This window comes from Schistocerca nitens, chromosome 4 (genome assembly GCF_023898315.1).
Source record: "Schistocerca nitens isolate TAMUIC-IGC-003100 chromosome 4, iqSchNite1.1, whole genome shotgun sequence".
Lineage (NCBI taxonomy): Eukaryota > Metazoa > Arthropoda > Insecta > Orthoptera > Acrididae > Schistocerca > Schistocerca nitens.
In genome coordinates, this window is record NC_064617.1 from 700,251,168 (window position 1) to 700,268,299 (window position 17,132).

Sequence of the window (17,132 nt, forward strand, 5' to 3'; positions counted from 1 at the left end):
AAAATGCCTCGGACCTTTGGAGATGACGGACTCCCACCTCTAATTGACAAACCAGGGACTCCTAAGTTACGACTCGGCAAACGAATGGTAACGAGATGGGGAGCTATTAGTATCAATGGGGGCTACTCTGGGAAGAAGGTAGAGTTGGCAGAGGCTGCAAGTAAGATGGGGTTGGACGTTTTAGCTGTTAGTGACATTCGGGTAAGGGGTGAGAAAGGAGAGGAAATGGGAGAATACAAGGTTTACCTGTCAGGAGTCAAAGCAGGAATAGCACAAGGGGGTGTGGGGCTTTACATCAGGAAAGAAATGGAATCCAGCGTAGTTGCAATAAGTTACGTAAACGAACGACTGATGTGGATAGATTTGACAGTGTCTAACAAGAAAATTAGGATTGTGTCAGTATATTCGCATTGTGAAGGGACAGATCAAGATAAGATGGATAGTTTTTATGACGCACTCAGTGACGTAGTTGTTAAAGGACAAGGACAGTGCTCTGCTCATGGGTGATTTTAATGCCAGGATTGGAAATCGAACAGAAGGGTATGAAAAGGTTATGGGTAAATTTGGAGAGGATATGGAGGCCAACAGGAACGGGAAACAACTCTTAGATTTCTGTGCCAGCATGGGCTTAGTAATCACAAACTCCTTTTTTAAACATAAGAACATTCACCGGTATACTTGGGAAGGCAGGGGAACCAGATCTGCATTGACTATATAATAACTGATCAGGAATTCAGGAACGCTGTAAGGGACACACGTCTATTCAGGGGATTCTTTGATGACACTGATCACTATTTAATCTGCAGTGAAATTAGTACTGTGAGGCCGAAAGTGCAGCAGGTCAGGTCCATACGTAGGAGGATAAGAGTGGAGAAACTTCAGGATAAGGAAATCAGGCACAAGTACATAACAGTAATCTCAGAAAGGTACCACTTAGTTGAATGTAGTCAATTACAGTCATTGGAAAAGGAATGGACAAGGTACAGGGACACAGTACTAGAAGTGGCTAAAGAATGTCTTGGAACAGTAGTGTGTAAAGGTAGGATGAAGCAAACAGCTTGGTGGAATGACACAGTCAAGGCAGCCTGTAAAAAGAAAAAGATGGCGTATCAAAAATGGCTACATACTAGAACTCAGGTAGACAGAGAAAGTTATGTTGAAGAAAGAATCAAAGCCAAACAGATAATCGCAGCATCCAAGAAGATATCTTGGGAAGACTTTGGAAACAGGTTGGAAACTTTGGGTCAAGCTGCTGGAAAACCATTCTGGAGTGTAATTAGCAGTCTTCGAAAGGGAGATAAGAAGGAAATGACAAGTATTATGGACAGGTCAGGAAAACTGCTGGTGAATCCTGTTGATGCCTTGGGCAGATGGAGGGAATATTTTGAAGAGTTGCTCAATGTAGGTGAAAATACAAACAGTAATGTTTCAGATTTCGAAGTACAATGGGATAGGAATGATGATGGAAATAGTATCACATTTGAGGAAGTGGAGAAAATGGTCAATAGATTGCAGTGTAATAAAGCGGCTGGGGCGGATGAAATTAAGTCGGAACTCATCAAATACAATGGAATGTCAGGTCTTAAATGGCTACACAGTATTATTGAAATGGCGTGGGAGTCGGTACAGGTTCCATCAGACTGGACGAAAGTAGTAATCACACCAATCTTTAAACATGGAAACAGAAAAGATTGTAACAACTACAGAGGTATTTCTTTAATCAGCGTTGTGGGTAAAATCTTCTCAGGTATTGTTGAAAGGAAAGTGCGAGTATTAGTTGAGGACAAATTGGATGAAAATCAGTGTGGGTTTAGGCATCTTAGAGGTTGTCAGGACCAGATCTTTAGCTTACCGCAAATAATGGAGAAGTGTTACGAGTGGAACATGGAATTGTATCTATGCTTTATAGATCTAGAAAAGGCGTATGACCGGGTTCCTAGAAGGAAGTTATTGTCTGTTTTACGAGATCGAGGAATAGGAGGCAAACTTTTGCAAGCAATTAAAGGTCTTTATGTAGATAGTCAGGCAGCAGTTAGAGTTGACGGTAAATTGAGTTCATGGTTCAGAGTAGTTTCAGGGGTAAGACAAGGCTGCAACTTGTCTTCACTGTTGTTCATATTATTTATGGATCATATGTTGAAAACGATAAACTGGCTGGGTGAGATCAAGATATGTGAACACCAAATAAGTAGTCTCGCATATGCGCATGACTTAGTTGTGATGGCAGATTCGATTGAAAGTTTGCAAAGTAATATTTTAGAACTAGATCAGAAATGTAAAGACTGTGCTATGAAGATTAACATCTCCAAAACGAAAGTAATGGCAGTGGGAAAGAGATATAAACGGATTGAGTGCCAAATAGGAGGAACAAAGTTAGAACAGGTGGACAGTTTCAAGTACTTAGGATGCATATTCCCACATGATGGCAACATAGTGAAAGAACTGGAAGCGAGGTGTAGCAAAGCTAATACAGTGAGCTCTCATCTACGATCTACTGTCTTCTGCAAGAAGGAAGTCAGTACCAAGACTAAGTTATCTGTGCACCGTTCAATCTTTCGACCAACTTTGTTGTATGGGAGCGAAAGCTGGGTGGATTCAGGTTACCTTATCAATAAGGTTGAGGTTACGGATATGAAAATAGCTTGGATGATTGCAGGTACTAGTAGATGGGAACAATAGCAGGAGGGTGTCCACAATGAGGAAATCAAAGAAAAACTGGGAATTAACTCTATAGATGTAGCAGTCAGGGCGAACAAGCTTAGATGGTGGGGGCATGTTAAACGCATGGGAGAAGCAAGGTTACCCAAGAGACTCGTGGGTTCAGCAGTAGAGGGTAGGAGGAGTCGGGGTAGACCAAGGAGAAGGTACCTGGATTCGGTTAAGAATAATTTTGAAGTAAAAGGCTTAATATCAGAAGAGGCATCAATGTTATCACTGAATAGGGGATCATTGAGGAATATGCTCCAGACTGAACGCTGAAAGCCGTAATCAGTCTTAAATGATGATGATGATGATGATGATGAATTCCAGAGTGTGGTATCACGTATCGATACCATCACAGGGACGTCAAAGTTGGCAACGGAGTTGTAAGTTTCTTTCACACGCCAATAGCAGTTGTGCGGGACCCGGCGGACCCAATGCTTCACGCCTGCTGAGTCTCGCCTACAGTGGCTCTGGACTGGGAGCGCTCTCTGCCGCCGTGCTACAAGATGGCTGGCGGTAGCCATACGGCCACTCACATTCGGAGCCGAGCCTCTTCACTGTGTGACGCTACACAGACCCAGACATAGACTAGACGCAGCTCTGACACCATCATTCAGAGAGCCTCTTCCCTGCTGACACTGTGATGAGTCTTATTACGCTTAGAGAAATACAAGTTAAATAAATCTTCTGCTTGCTGTGTTATCTCATTCGCTACTCATTTCTCCTCCTTTCCAGGTTTCCTATGACGGCAGTTGCCACACCACTTTGTAGCACACCTTACCATACCTTCCAGCTTTTGTAGAGGTCTTTCAGTAAAACTCATGCGTGACAGAAAATCTAACGATTTTCAACATGCCCCGGCTTGACGAAAATAATAACACTTCTGGCCTACAAAATACAATAATTCATGCTTTAAGCAGGATATTTCAATGAAATCACATCTACTTAAATCATAGCTCGATGATTTGTAGATGAACATGACAATCAAGAAGAAATCCATGTTAAACAGCAGGAAGTGTGGCGAATATTGGTTTGGAGCGTACATAAAGGGACTTCATTGACAAATTAAGCTGATATGCGCTAATTAAAAAAGGTTTTACAGAATAAAACTTGCTTAACGTAACATAGGCAAGAAATAATATAATACACTCTGCAAATCATATGCTAGTTCGACTTTAAAGTCACAGTTGTGGTCTTTTTAGCTTCCTGCAAAAAGTCTTGAGAAAATGTTTTGTCATAACAGGGACCACTACGCCTAGTCTTGAGAATAGAAAGTCTCCAGAGATTCATAGACATGCATAATCTGAAGTCTGTTCTTTTTTTTCTTCACAAGGCTGAAAACACGTTCACATTCTGCATTGCTATGGGGTATGGTGAGAATAGAGAGCATTACTCTAGAAATTCGGTTATACTGAAGAAATCCATCGACTCCACGAATTCTTGATATTTGTGCCCAACTGGAAACATCTATGGGATCTTGATTTACAACCAAAGTGTCACGTACCTGAAGAGCTGTGAACTGTCTCTGATGCTCGTTTACCACCTCATCTGAAGTTTCATTCTCTTCCTAGCATAATATGATAGGAAACTTTTTCCAGGGGGAAACGAATGGAAGAAAACTGTGCATCTTCGGTTTTGTCGAACCTAGCAACTTGAGGATGCTTCAGCACATCATCCTTGAGTGGAAACTTGTTGATGATGTAGTCACAGGCACAATAAAAGTAATTTCTCACTGATGAAAAGAAAAGGGATTTAACTGTATCCTAGAGATCATTCACTATGTTAAAAGTATGAATGCCAATAACTCATCACCACTGTTTTGATTTTGAATCATGTTGTGCTCAACTTCAAGTAACGAGGAGTTTTTGACAATTTTGGGCTCAACAAAATTGGTGAACAACTGCTTTAGCAAATCAGTTAGACGTTGTAAAAAAAAGCGAACTTGTGGGGAAGAAGTTCGAAGGGCAACATTCAGTTTGTCAAACACATGAATAGTCACATGAAGAAAAGCCCAAATGGCCTTGTTCAAGTTTGAGGACAGCAACATAAACTATTTTTCCTTGCGTATTGTAGCAGAAGTGTTACTTTTTAGGATAAGTTTGTCACATTTGGATGAATATGGAATTCTTTTATGGAGACGTGTAATAGCAGAATCAAGAATTCTCGTCATCTGATACTCTGTGGATTCACTTTGTTCAACTCAAGGTATTCTGAAAGACCACTTTGTTCAACTCAAGGTATTCTGAAAGACGTTAACCTTGTGGGAATGTTTTGAGTCCATAATATTACTTCCTCCCTGAAGAAAGAAAGAAGCGGACCCAACTGGTCCAGTAGTCTATCCAAACATCTACCTAAAGATAACCACATCATACATACATGCTTCAGAATTTTCTTTGCCTCTTCATTGTGCAAGCGCTGAAATTTCTGACACTCTTCTCTAAGAATTAAATTATAGCTCATCCACTGTAAGTGGTAATCTTCCAGCACATTTTTCAGCTGCTAGATTAATCAGGTGGCAAATGCAACCTATGATGGCAATATCTGACTGAACTTCCTTCAGAACTGCTGAAACTCAGTTTTTGTGTCCCATCATAACAGGAACATTGTCGGAGCAGAAATCCACAGAGTTTTCAGTTGGTATGTTATGAGAACTTAGCTGTGGTATCATCAGGTTACTATGTTGCACTCTGTTGAGTCCCCATCTAAGCTGGTATGGATAGCACGGAGCTCACTACTTTTTCCTGCGGAATATCATAGTATGTAACAACAACAGGATGCAACTTGGTATTCATATTTATGCTTCCATCAGTTGCCAAAGAAAATGATCCGTTCTGAAGGCAAGTAACAAATTTAGATGATGCATTTTTTGAAATTTTATGTACTATGCATGTCATTTTCATGCGATCATAGCTATATTTTTTGCAGTTTCTGAAGTGGAAAACATCTTAAATAAAGCACCAGCATGATCAGCGGCACGTAAGGCACATTTTGTTCCACCAAAAAGGAAGTAAATAGACACTCGGCCCTAATTACGTCACTGTCAACGTTTCCAGGCTTGTCAAGAAAGGTGTTGATTTTCTTGTTATCTTCCTTCGATGTAACATAACTTACGTGTTTACCGCACTTCACATCATTACTTAAATCATTTCTTCCACCATGTTCAATACTAATAACACACCAACATATCGTGCAAAAGGCATGTTCTTCCCCCTTTCTTGATTTTAGTATGCAAGAAAAATCAGCAGAACGTCTGGAGGTACTGTTTCTTGTTGGATTTATTCATGTATCCTACAAAAGGAATATAGCGTATGAAAATGTCCGAGAACAAATGTCTCGATATGTACTGAAGCATCGAAAGAACCTGTATAACTGAACGTCACATAAAATTCTAACATAAACACTCAAGGCAGTTAAACGCTTCATTGAAACATGTCAAAGCACACAAGAGTCTTAAACGAACACGACGCGAATCTCGTGAACAAAGAATATTCTCATGGTGAAACACACAGACACACACACACACACACACACACACACACACACGTGGAACGAAGTGATCAGTCCATACGGGGTCAAAGAATATGGGTACAATCACAACAAGCGAACGGAGCGGAACAAAGAATTTGCGGAGCAGAGTCCGTCGACACTTAAGATTCACATGGAAGAATTGTTATCCCGGCTTTAAATTCAGTTCCAGTGACGACACAAACATCACACGGTTAAAGGCGTGAGTCATATCAAAGAATCATTTGTGGACTATCGTAGACTTATCTTCGACAGATGCAAACAATCGATTTTTAAGGAAGTGGGGTGATTATCGAATGTTAAGGTTTCAAATTTCTGTCCACAAAGTCGTAAAATGACACCGTCGATCCGTAAAACCGTAAAATGGTGCAATTTCCGTAAATTTTACGGATAAACCGTAAAGGTTGGCAGGTTTGCCTGAACATTGTGTATGAAGTCGTACGCATCACAGAGACGCGATGAAAATGCGAGACGCTGATTCGTTAGGAAGGTATAGGGGTTTGACTACAATCAAAGGATCATAAAAGCAAGTAAAACGTCAGTGGTTAGATGAGCACTAAAAAGACTGCATTTCTGTATTCATGCTTCGAATTTTCGGAGATGCAATTGCCTTTCACAACATGATTTCAGTATAATGTAGAAATTTTCCTGGATGAGAATTTAGATATTGAATTATATGGTCACTTAAAGTTGCGTGAGTGAACGTAATTATGTTTTCCAACAGTATCTGGACGCCACTGTAATTACCAGTATTCCATAAGTTTATTTGCTTTCATTTAACGATTAAATAATTATATTGTGCCGACACATTGTTGTGATTCGTTTTGGAAACTGAGTGACTTGAGTCACGTGCAAGAATGAGCCATTACACTATCAAGGCACAACTTATAAAGAGTTCCCTTACAGATATATTTTCCTGTTGTGAGTGACTGTGGAACGAGACTACTGATACTGAAACCGATTTGTTTTTAAAACTGTTCTATTATGCAGGGCGTTTAACGTGACAATAATCGACGAAAAGTCGCGCCGTTAACAGTCACAGTTAATATTCGAACTGGTTGCATAGCTTCTGTTGAAGACTTATTTGATGTAGCTGTCCGTGTTAGTCTATCCTTTGTAAACGACTTCATCCCCGCATAACTGCTGCAACGTACTACAGGGCTATTACAAATGATTGAAGCGATTTCATAAATTCACTGTAGCTCCATTCATTGACATATGGTCACGACACACTACAGATACGTAGAGAAACTCATAAAGTTTTGTTCGGCTGAAGCCGCACTTCAGGTTTCTGCCGCCAGCGCGCTCGAGAGCGCAGTGAGACAAAATGGCGACAGGAGCCGAGAAAGCGTATGTCGTGCTTGAAATGCACTCACATCAGTCAGTCATAACAGTGCAACGACACTTCAGGACGAAGTTCAACAAAGATCCACCAACTGCTAACTCCATTCGGCGATGGTATGCGCAGTTTAAAGCTTCTGGATGCCTCTAAGTGGAAATCAACGGGTCGGCCTGCAGTGAGCGAAGAAACGGTTGAACGCGTGCGGAAGTCGACGAATAAAGCATGCAGGGAGCTAAACGTACCACAGCCGACGGTTTGGAAAATCTTACGGAAAAGGCTAAAGCAGAAGCCTTACCGTTTACAATTGCTACAAGCCCTGACACCCGATGACAAAGTCAAACGCTTTGAATTTTCGGCGCGGTTGCAACAGCTCATGGAAGAGGATGCGTTCAGTGCGAAACTTGTTTTCAGTGATGAAGCAACATTTTTTCTTAATGGTGAAGTGAACAGACACAATGTGCGAATCTGGGCGGTAGAGAATCCTCACGCATTCGTGCAGCAAATTCGCAATTCACCAAAAGTTAACGTGTTTTGTGCAATCTCACGGTTTAAAGTTTACGGCCCCTTTTTCTTCTGCGAAAAAAACGTTACAGGATACGTGTATCTGGACATGCTGGAAAATTGGCTCATGCCACAACTGGAGACCGACAGCGCCGACTTCATCTTTCAACAGGATGGTGCTCCACCGCACTTGCATGATGATGTTCAGCATTTCTTAAACAGGAGATTGGAAAACCGATGGATCGGTCGTGGTGGAGATCATGATCAGCAATTCATGTCATGGCCTCCACGCTCTCCCGACTTAACCCTATGCGATTTCTTTCTGTGGGGTTATGTGAAAGATTCAGTGCTTAAACCTCCTCTACCAAGAAACGTGCCAGAACTGCGAGCTCGCATCAACGATGCTTTCGAACTCATTGATGGGGACATGCTGCGCCGAGTGTGGGAGGAACTTGATTATCGGCTTGATGTCTGCCGAATCACTAAAGGAGCACATATCGAACATTTGTGAATGCCTAAAAAAACTTTTTGAGTTTTTGTATGTGTGTGCAAAGCATTGGGAAAATATCTCAAATAATAAAGTTATTGTAGAGCTGTGAAATCGCTTCAATCATTTGTAATAACCCTGTATATTAAAATCTAGCCCTTTCTCTGCACTTTTTACCCCACACACCTTCCTCGACATCTAAACTGACGATTCGTGTAGGATGTGTCCTAACAGTCGATCGCATCGTTTTCTCAAGTTCTATCATGTAATTTTTTCCTCCCAGCATCTCGTTAGTAGTCATTGTATCTAACCATCTGATCTTCAGTATTACCCTCTAGCACCAGATTTCAAAAGGTTCTCCTCTCTTGGTGTCTGAGCTGCTTCTCGTCCACGTTTCACTTCCGTACAGAGCTGTTTCTCCAGACAAGTTACTACAGAAGAGATTTCCTAACACCCCTTTGAAAGTCAGAAGAGAACAAATTTCATCTCTGGACAGGTAAAATAAAGTGTACACTGGCGTGACAAAAGTCATGGGATACCTCCTAATATCGTGTCAGATCTCCTTTTGCTCGGCGTAGTGCAGAAACTCGACATGGCATGGACTCAACAAGTTGCTGGAAGCTCCTGCAGAAATACTGAGCATGTTGCCTCTATAGGCGTCCAAAACTGTGGAAGTGTTACCGGTGCAAGGTTTTGTGCAACAACTGGCATCTCGCTTATGCTCCTTAAATTTTCGACGGGATTCAAGTCGGGCTATCTGGTTGGGCAGATAATTCGCTCGAATTGTCCAGATGTTCTTCAAATCAATCGTGAACAATTGTGACCCAGTGACACGGATCTTGTCGTCCACGGAAATTCCAGAGATGAATGACTGAAAATGGTCTGCAAGTAGCTGAACATAGCCATTTCCAGCCAACGATCGGTTCAGTTAGACCAGAGGTCTCAGTCCACATAATTATGGAGCCACCATCAGCTTGCACAGTGCCTTGTTGGCAACTTGGATCAATGGCTTTGTGGGGTCTGCGCCAGACTCGCACCCTACCATCAGCCCTCGCCAACCGAAATCGGGCTCATCAGCCCGGGCCACGGTTTTCCAGTTGCTTAGGTCCAATCGATATGGTCACAAGCACAGGAGAGGCGTTGCAGGCGCTGTCGTGCTGTTAGCAAAGGCACACGCGTCGGTCCTCTGCTGCCACAGCCCATAACGCTAAATTTTGCCGCGCTGTCGTAACGGATACGTTCTTCGTACGTCCCACATTGACTTCTGCGGTTGTTTCACGCAGTGTTGCTTGTCTGTTAGCACTGACAACTCTACACAAACGCTGCTCTGGGACTTTAAGTGCAGGCCGTAGGTAAATTTTGTAATTAGGCTGTTTAGGTTTTTATGTTGGTTACGCCATGTAGCGCTCTATATGAAAATCACTGACTGTGCTGTGTGCAGTCTGTGGCTGGTTTGCATTGTTGGAATTTGCTATTGTAGTGTTGGGCAGTTGGCTGTTAACAGCGCGTAGCGTTGCGCAGTTGGAGGTGAGCCACCAGCAGTGGTGGATGTGGGGAGAGAAATTGCGGAGTTTTGAGAGCGGATGATCTGGACGTGTGTCCATCAGAGACAGTAAATTTGCTATGACTGGATGTCATGAACTGACACACACACACACACACACACACACACACACACACATATATATATATATATATATATATATATATATATATATATATGCCTTCAGTAGTTTGAATCTTTTAGTTAGCTGGCAGTAGTGGCGCTCGCTGTATTGCAGTAGTTCGAGTAACGAAGATTTTTGTGAGGTAAGTGATTCATGAAAGGTATAGTTTAATGTTAGTCAGGGCCATTCTTTTGTAGGGATGTTTTGAAAGTCAGATTGCGTTGCGCTAAAAATATTGTGTGTCAGTTTAGTGTTGATCAGAATAGGTAAAGAGCGAGATGTCTGAGTACGTTCAGTTCTGCTCGGCTGTTTGAAAATCAAATAATGTAAGAGGTTTATCAGCACAGTAATTCATTAATTTTTCTAAGGGGACGTTTCAATTTGGTATTCTCGGCACACTCTTGGTACTGTGGATCTCGGAATATTGAATTCCCTAACTATTACCGAAATGGAATGTCGCATGCGCCTAGCTCCAACTACCATTCCGCGTTTAAAGTCTGATAATTGCCATCGTGCGACCGTAATCACCTCCGAAACCTTTTCATGTGATCACTTGAGTACAAACGACAGCTCCGCCAATGCACTGCCCTATTCTACCTTGAATACGCGATACTATCGTCATCTGTACAAGTGCATATCGGTATCCCACGACTTTTGTCACCTCAGTGGATTATTACATTCCGCGTCTCGAGTGGTGTGTGGAATTATGAACAAAGTAAGAGCATATGGACTATCAGACCAATTGTGTGATTGGATTGAAGAGTTCCTAGATAATAGAACGCAGCATGTCATTCTCATTGGAGAGAAGTCTTCCGAAGTAAGATTGATTTCAGGTGTGCCGCACGGGAGTGTTGTAGGACCGTTGCTATTCACAATATACATAAATGACCTTGTGGATGACGTCGGAAGTTAACTGAGGCTTTTTGCGGATGATGCTGTGGTATATCGAGAGGTTGTAACAATGGAATATTGTACTGGAATGCAGGAGGATCTGCAGCGAATTGACGCATGGTGCAGGGAATGGCAATTGAATCCCAATGTAGACAAGTGTAATGTGCTGCGAATACATAGAAAGATAGATCCCTTATCATTTAGCTACAAAATATCAGGTCAGCAACTGGAAGCAGTTAATTTCATAAATTATCTGGGAGTACGCATTAGGAGTGATTTAAAATGGAATGATCATATAAAGTTGATCGTTGGTAAAGCAGATGCCAGACTGAGATTTATTGGAAGAATCCTAAGGAAATGCAATCCGAAAACAAAGGAAGTAGGTTACAGTACACTTGTTCGCCCGCTACTTGAATACTGCTCACTGTGTGGGATCAGTACCAGATAGGGTTGATAGAAGAGAAAGAGAAGATCCAACGGAGAGCAGCGAGCTTCGTTACTGGATGATTTGGTAATCGCGGAAGCATTACGGAGATGATAGATAAACTCTAGTGGAAGACTCTACAGGAGAGACGCTCAGTAGCTCGGTACGGGCTTTTGTTGAAGTTTCGAGAACATCCCTTCACCGAGGAGTCAAGCAGTATATTGCTCCCTCCTACGTATATCACGCGAAGAGACCATGAGGATAAAATCAGAGAGATTAGAGCCCACACAGAAGCATACCGACAATCCTTCTTTCCACGAACAATACGAGACTGGAATAGAAGGGAGAACCGATAGATGTACTCAAGGTACCCTCCGCCACACACCGTCAGGTGGCTTGCGGAGTATGGATGTAGATGTAGAGCGGGTGCTGGTGCTGCTCTCGGCAGCAGGGTGTGGATGCAGACTCACTTGCGGTAGTACTTGCGCGCCGCGGGCAGCGTGTCGAACGAATCCTTGAGTAGGTAGAGGCGCATGCCGGGGATGAAGCCGGCGACCGCGTCCTCCCAGTCCAGGTCGGCGATGTTGAAGGGGAACAGCTTCTGCTCACGCACGCTCAGCGAGCGCCACATGCGCAGCGTCTCGTCGTCACGGAAGTTCCACGACTGCGTGCAGAAGTACGCGATCACGTCCGTGAACTTGTGGATCTTCCTGTACGCCTTCAGCATCCTGCGAGAGGAGAAAATGTTAGTGAACGACATGGGACAACAAAACGTATACACTTAGTATCACGAAACGAGTGGCAACTTAGGTGCGATGATGAGCTACTCTAGCATTTTGCAATCGGGTACAGTATTTTCAGAAAATGAAATGGCAGAGCAAAGTGCCAATTATTACTATAATAATGAGCCGGTCGGTGTGGCCGTGCGGTTCTAGGCGCTTCAGTCTGGAACCGCGTGACCGCTACGGTCGCAGGTTCGAATCCTGCCTCGAGCATGGATGTGTGTGATGTCCTTAGGTTAGTTAGGTTTAAGTACTTCTAAGTTCTAGGGGACTGATGACCACAGATGTTAAGTCCCGTAGTGCCCAGAGCCATTTGAACCATTTTATAATAATGATTGACAACTGATCTCCCCCAATAGACTGAACATTTTAATTTCTTCGGCTCTGCACTAGCCTAAAAGTTTTAATTATCACTTCGAAAAAATATGGAATCTAATTAGTTTTTCGAATATCGTGTTACTCACGCAGTATCTTATTGATCTGCACGGTCATTAAGGATTGCTGGAGAAGAACGCAACCACACACAAATACTTTTAAAAAAATATTTTAATGACGTTACGAATTTAGAGTATCAAGCATATCTTCAGATGGCTAGCTTTCCCATTTATAATAATATATTTGTCACTAACATGTCGTCCACGCCTGAACTACACAAGAATATTAGAGCATTTAGCACCACTTCATGTCTTCTGTAGCTCGGAAAAAATGGGAATGTGCCTGCATTCGAAATGATATGAAATGAAGCTGTTGTATATACAGGCTGTCCCACAAACTTCGAGGAGTCGTAGAGGGTTTCTTGAGGAACAAATCGTGCATAGGACCCAGTGCCCAGAAACTGTCATCCAACGATGCTACAGACCGTCGTAGTTATAGCGTGACGGCTGCCACTGCGCCACCCTTCAGCAGCAACGTTTCTTTGTACTCTAACGGACTGTAGCGGAACGTCTCTCTACGTTGCTTGCTATTCAGAGACCGTGACTGATTGCCACTATTGCAAGTGGAGAAGACGGAGACAGCTGTTGCCTAGGCAGTCCTTGTCCCCTATGATAGTGATGCTCCATTACCTTTTTCCATAACAGTTTCAGGCATGGGTTTATTTTTCTCGTGAAACATTCTAAGATCTCCAATGTTTTTCAGTATATCTAACGACGCAACAGAACATCTCACTTTGGAGACAAAGCCTTTGTGCATAGCAGCTAGCTCCAACTCCTCCACTGGCGATCGTGGGAATCAGTCACGTTCACTGAATGACAAACATCATTGCGAGACGTTTCGCTTACGGTCCATCAGCAGATGGGGTCACTTTTGCTGCCTGAGGAGTGGCATAGCAACAGGCGCCGACACTTATAACTTTGGCAGGCTGTAGCATCACTGTATGACGTTTCTGGACATGGGTTCTTATTCTCGATTTGTTCCTGAGGACATCCTCTGCAAACCCTCTAAGTTTGTCGCAACATTTTTGGGACAACATGTGTACATATAAGTTGTAGCAGACAACATTTTGTATTGCTCTTGTTAATTACGCTTTTTCAGTTGATCCACAAGCTGTTTTCGCAGTATGTACGTAAGTGTATATAATGGTTTCATTACATATGTTTTCAAATACAGACACATTATCTTTTTATCCACACAACACACGAAGTTGCGGTAAATGCTCAAATATTCTTGAGAAGCTCAGGAACAGATGTCATGGTGCTGATGCAATACTGTGATTGGAAAATTAGCCATCTGAAGAAGGACATAGTATTCCGAAACCAATAACGCCATAAAAATAAAGCTTTCAAAAAGTATTTGCGGTTGGTTGTGTTCATCAAGAACAATTTTTTTTTCCGCTAGAGGAGGCAAAACAACATGGCGCAGTTCATTGATATAGCAGAGCATCATGTGGTTATTCGTTTTCTGAATTTGAAGCGAACAAAGCTGCAACCATTCAAGCTAACCTGTTACAAATGAAAGGACACAATGCAGCACCATCATATGAAACAGTGATTAATTGGCGCAGACACTGCCCTTGTGATCAAACAAGTATGCATGACGAAGAACAACGATACAGCGGACCATATCTATGTGATGACCCGACGATTTCAAAAGAAATGGAGGTCCTGTCGCTCGAAGGACGTCGTATAAGAACCGAGGCGCTACTGGAAAAAAAAGTTCATGAATGAGTTTTGAACATCTTGCACGCAATTTTGAACATGGCGAAATTTGGTTGCGACTGCTGAAATTAAAGCCCATTGCATCGGGGCGGAAATTTGCAGCTGTGTCATGCCAATACAGTTAACTTCTTTAGCCGCCCAATGATAGTGAACCAGCGCTCGGCGTACCACTGTGAACACGAGTCAAAAGAACAAAGGAAACAGAAGAAACATGCAGATTCGCCACCGCCTTAAAAGGGCGAAGATCCAAACATCTTAGGGCCAGATGACGCTGAATATTTTCTGTGATTGCCATGGCGTGGTGCTAACGGGTCACGCTCGTGCGGAGCACAGCGTCACAGAAGCATACTACCGAGAAGTCCTGTATGGAGAAACTTGCAAAAAAATTGGTCACTCATAGCACAGAAAGCTGACCTAGGTCCTCGACAAAGAATTATTTGCCAAGAACAATTTGAGAAGATGAAGTTGGATCAAGTGAAACAGGTTGATGAACAAGCATCTGTCAACGTTCCTGCGAACAAGAATACTGTGGATCAGTGCTGACGGAGCACCTATTGAATCCCCTCTGTTGAACAGTGTGTGAAATCTGTGTAATTACGACACTAATGGCTTGGGACATTTTGTACTGTTCCTACAATACAGAAGTGAAACGTGGATTATCTGAGAAAAACAAAAATAGAAGTTGGTGAATTGAAGTTTCAAGGAGTCCGCAGGTGATGTACGAAAAGAGATAGTATTAGAAATCAAGACATTAAAAAAAATATAAATGCAAAATTCTTGATATATGCAATAAAACAACACAGACAAAAATGGTGTTTCCATTTCCAGCGAACGATGATAGGAGAATCCAAAAATCTGTAACACAACACCAGCTAAGAGGCAAAAGGGATGTGAGTCCACCAAAAATGCGGTCAACATTGAAACAAGAAGTTTTACCTATTTCCTGCGTAGAAAATGGCAATGAGGAACATTGTCAAGCATTGTCATGTGTGAATCCAGCGGGTAAATGGGTTAACCTTTCTACTAACTCGTAGGAAAGATAGTGATTTCTATGAGAATTTTATTACTGCAACCTCTGTATGTCGCTCCATACAGGAGGATCCCTCCCGCAGAACCTGACCACCGGGGATGGCGTATCTGCAGTAACAATAACAGCCTTCCCAGTATTCTGAGGGTCTCTCAAAGGCCTTCATAGATAGGCACTATTCCCCAGGCCTAGTCCACGAACAGATTTCTCACGCCATATCCCCACACACATCCAATCCTGTGACCATCTCCAAGAACCAGCTACAAAGGAGCATCTTCTTCATCACTCAATACCACCTCAGACTGGAACAACTGACTCACATCTATCTGAGGCAAGGCTTCGATTATCCCTTATCATGACCTGAAGTGAGGTACATCCTACCCAAGATCCTTCCCGCCATTCCTGAAGTGTGTTTTGTCGCCCACCCAATCTCCACAATATCTTAGTTCATACCTATGCCATTCCCTATACCCAGGCCCTTTTCACAGGGATCATATCCCTGTGCAAGACCTGCGCAATCCACCCCTCCAGTACTTCTAGTTCCAGACCTGTCATAGGCTTATTCTACCCCCTCAGAGGCCAAGCCACCTGTGAAAGCAGCCATGTCATATGCCAGCTTGCTGCAATCATGGAACAGTGTTTTATATTGATATGACTACCAACCAGCCGTCCACCAGGATGAATAGCCACTGCCAAATTGTGGCCAAGAGCAAAATAGAGCATCCTGTGGTACTATATGCAGCTGAACATAACGTGCTTGATTTCAGTGGCTGCTTCACATCCTAGGCCATCTGGATCCTTCGCTCCACCAGTAACTTTTATGATCTGTACAGATAAGAGTTATTCTGAGAACACATTCTCCAGTCCTAGAATTATTCTGGCCTGAAGTTACAGTAACCTAATGGCCCCACTCCCTCCACCCAAACATTTCGACTCACTCTGTCCTATCACCTCCTCCAAATTGGCTCTGAGCACTATGGGACTCAACTGCTGTGGTCATAAGCCCCTAGAACTTAGAACTACTTATACCTAACTAATCTAAGGACAGCACACAACACCCAGCCATCACGAGGCAGAGAAAATCCCTGACCCCGCCGGGAATCGAACCCGGGAACCCGGGCGTGGGAAGCGAGAACGCTACCGCACGACCACGAGATGCGGGCTCCTCCAAATTAATGTCCTCTCACCCTCATTGTATGATGCTCTCTGTCAACACACCCGCCAGTCTTTTCCCTTTCTCTGCTCCTCTTCTTTTCCGATATCCATCCCCCCCCTCTCCCTCCCCCACAGCCACCCAACAATGATCTTGGTAGCCTTGTCCTGCCGCCATCTAGTTCCTGCACGCTCCAGCAGCCAGCGTTCACTTCACTTTCCCTACCCACAACTTGCTATCGCTTCCCCTTTCCATGCCACTCAGGATTTCTGCTTTTTTACGACACAACATCTGCATTTTGGCCACAGCGACGCTTGGTAGTGGTGGTGTGTGCATGAGGTGTGCTTGCTTGTGTGAATGTGTGATGTGTATTTTCTTTTCTGCCGAAGGCTTTGGGCAAAAGTTCAATGTCGTACAGTCTTTTCGCTGTGCCTGTCTGCAGCTCAACATGATACCGCGAGTAGCAATCTATCC

General features: G+C 43.1%; 1 protein-coding gene across 1 annotated transcript in view; it reads right to left on the reverse strand.

Annotated features, from left to right (window-relative positions):
- LOC126251510 (fatty acyl-CoA reductase wat-like) overlaps positions 1-17,132 on the reverse strand; it is a 225,445-nt gene that overhangs the window by 8,518 nt on the left and 199,795 nt on the right. Inside the window, exon 9 of the mRNA XM_049951985.1 lies at positions 12,011-12,268. Within this exon, the coding sequence (XP_049807942.1) occupies positions 12,011-12,268 (258 nt within the window). The remainder of the gene's footprint in view (positions 1-12,010; positions 12,269-17,132) is intronic.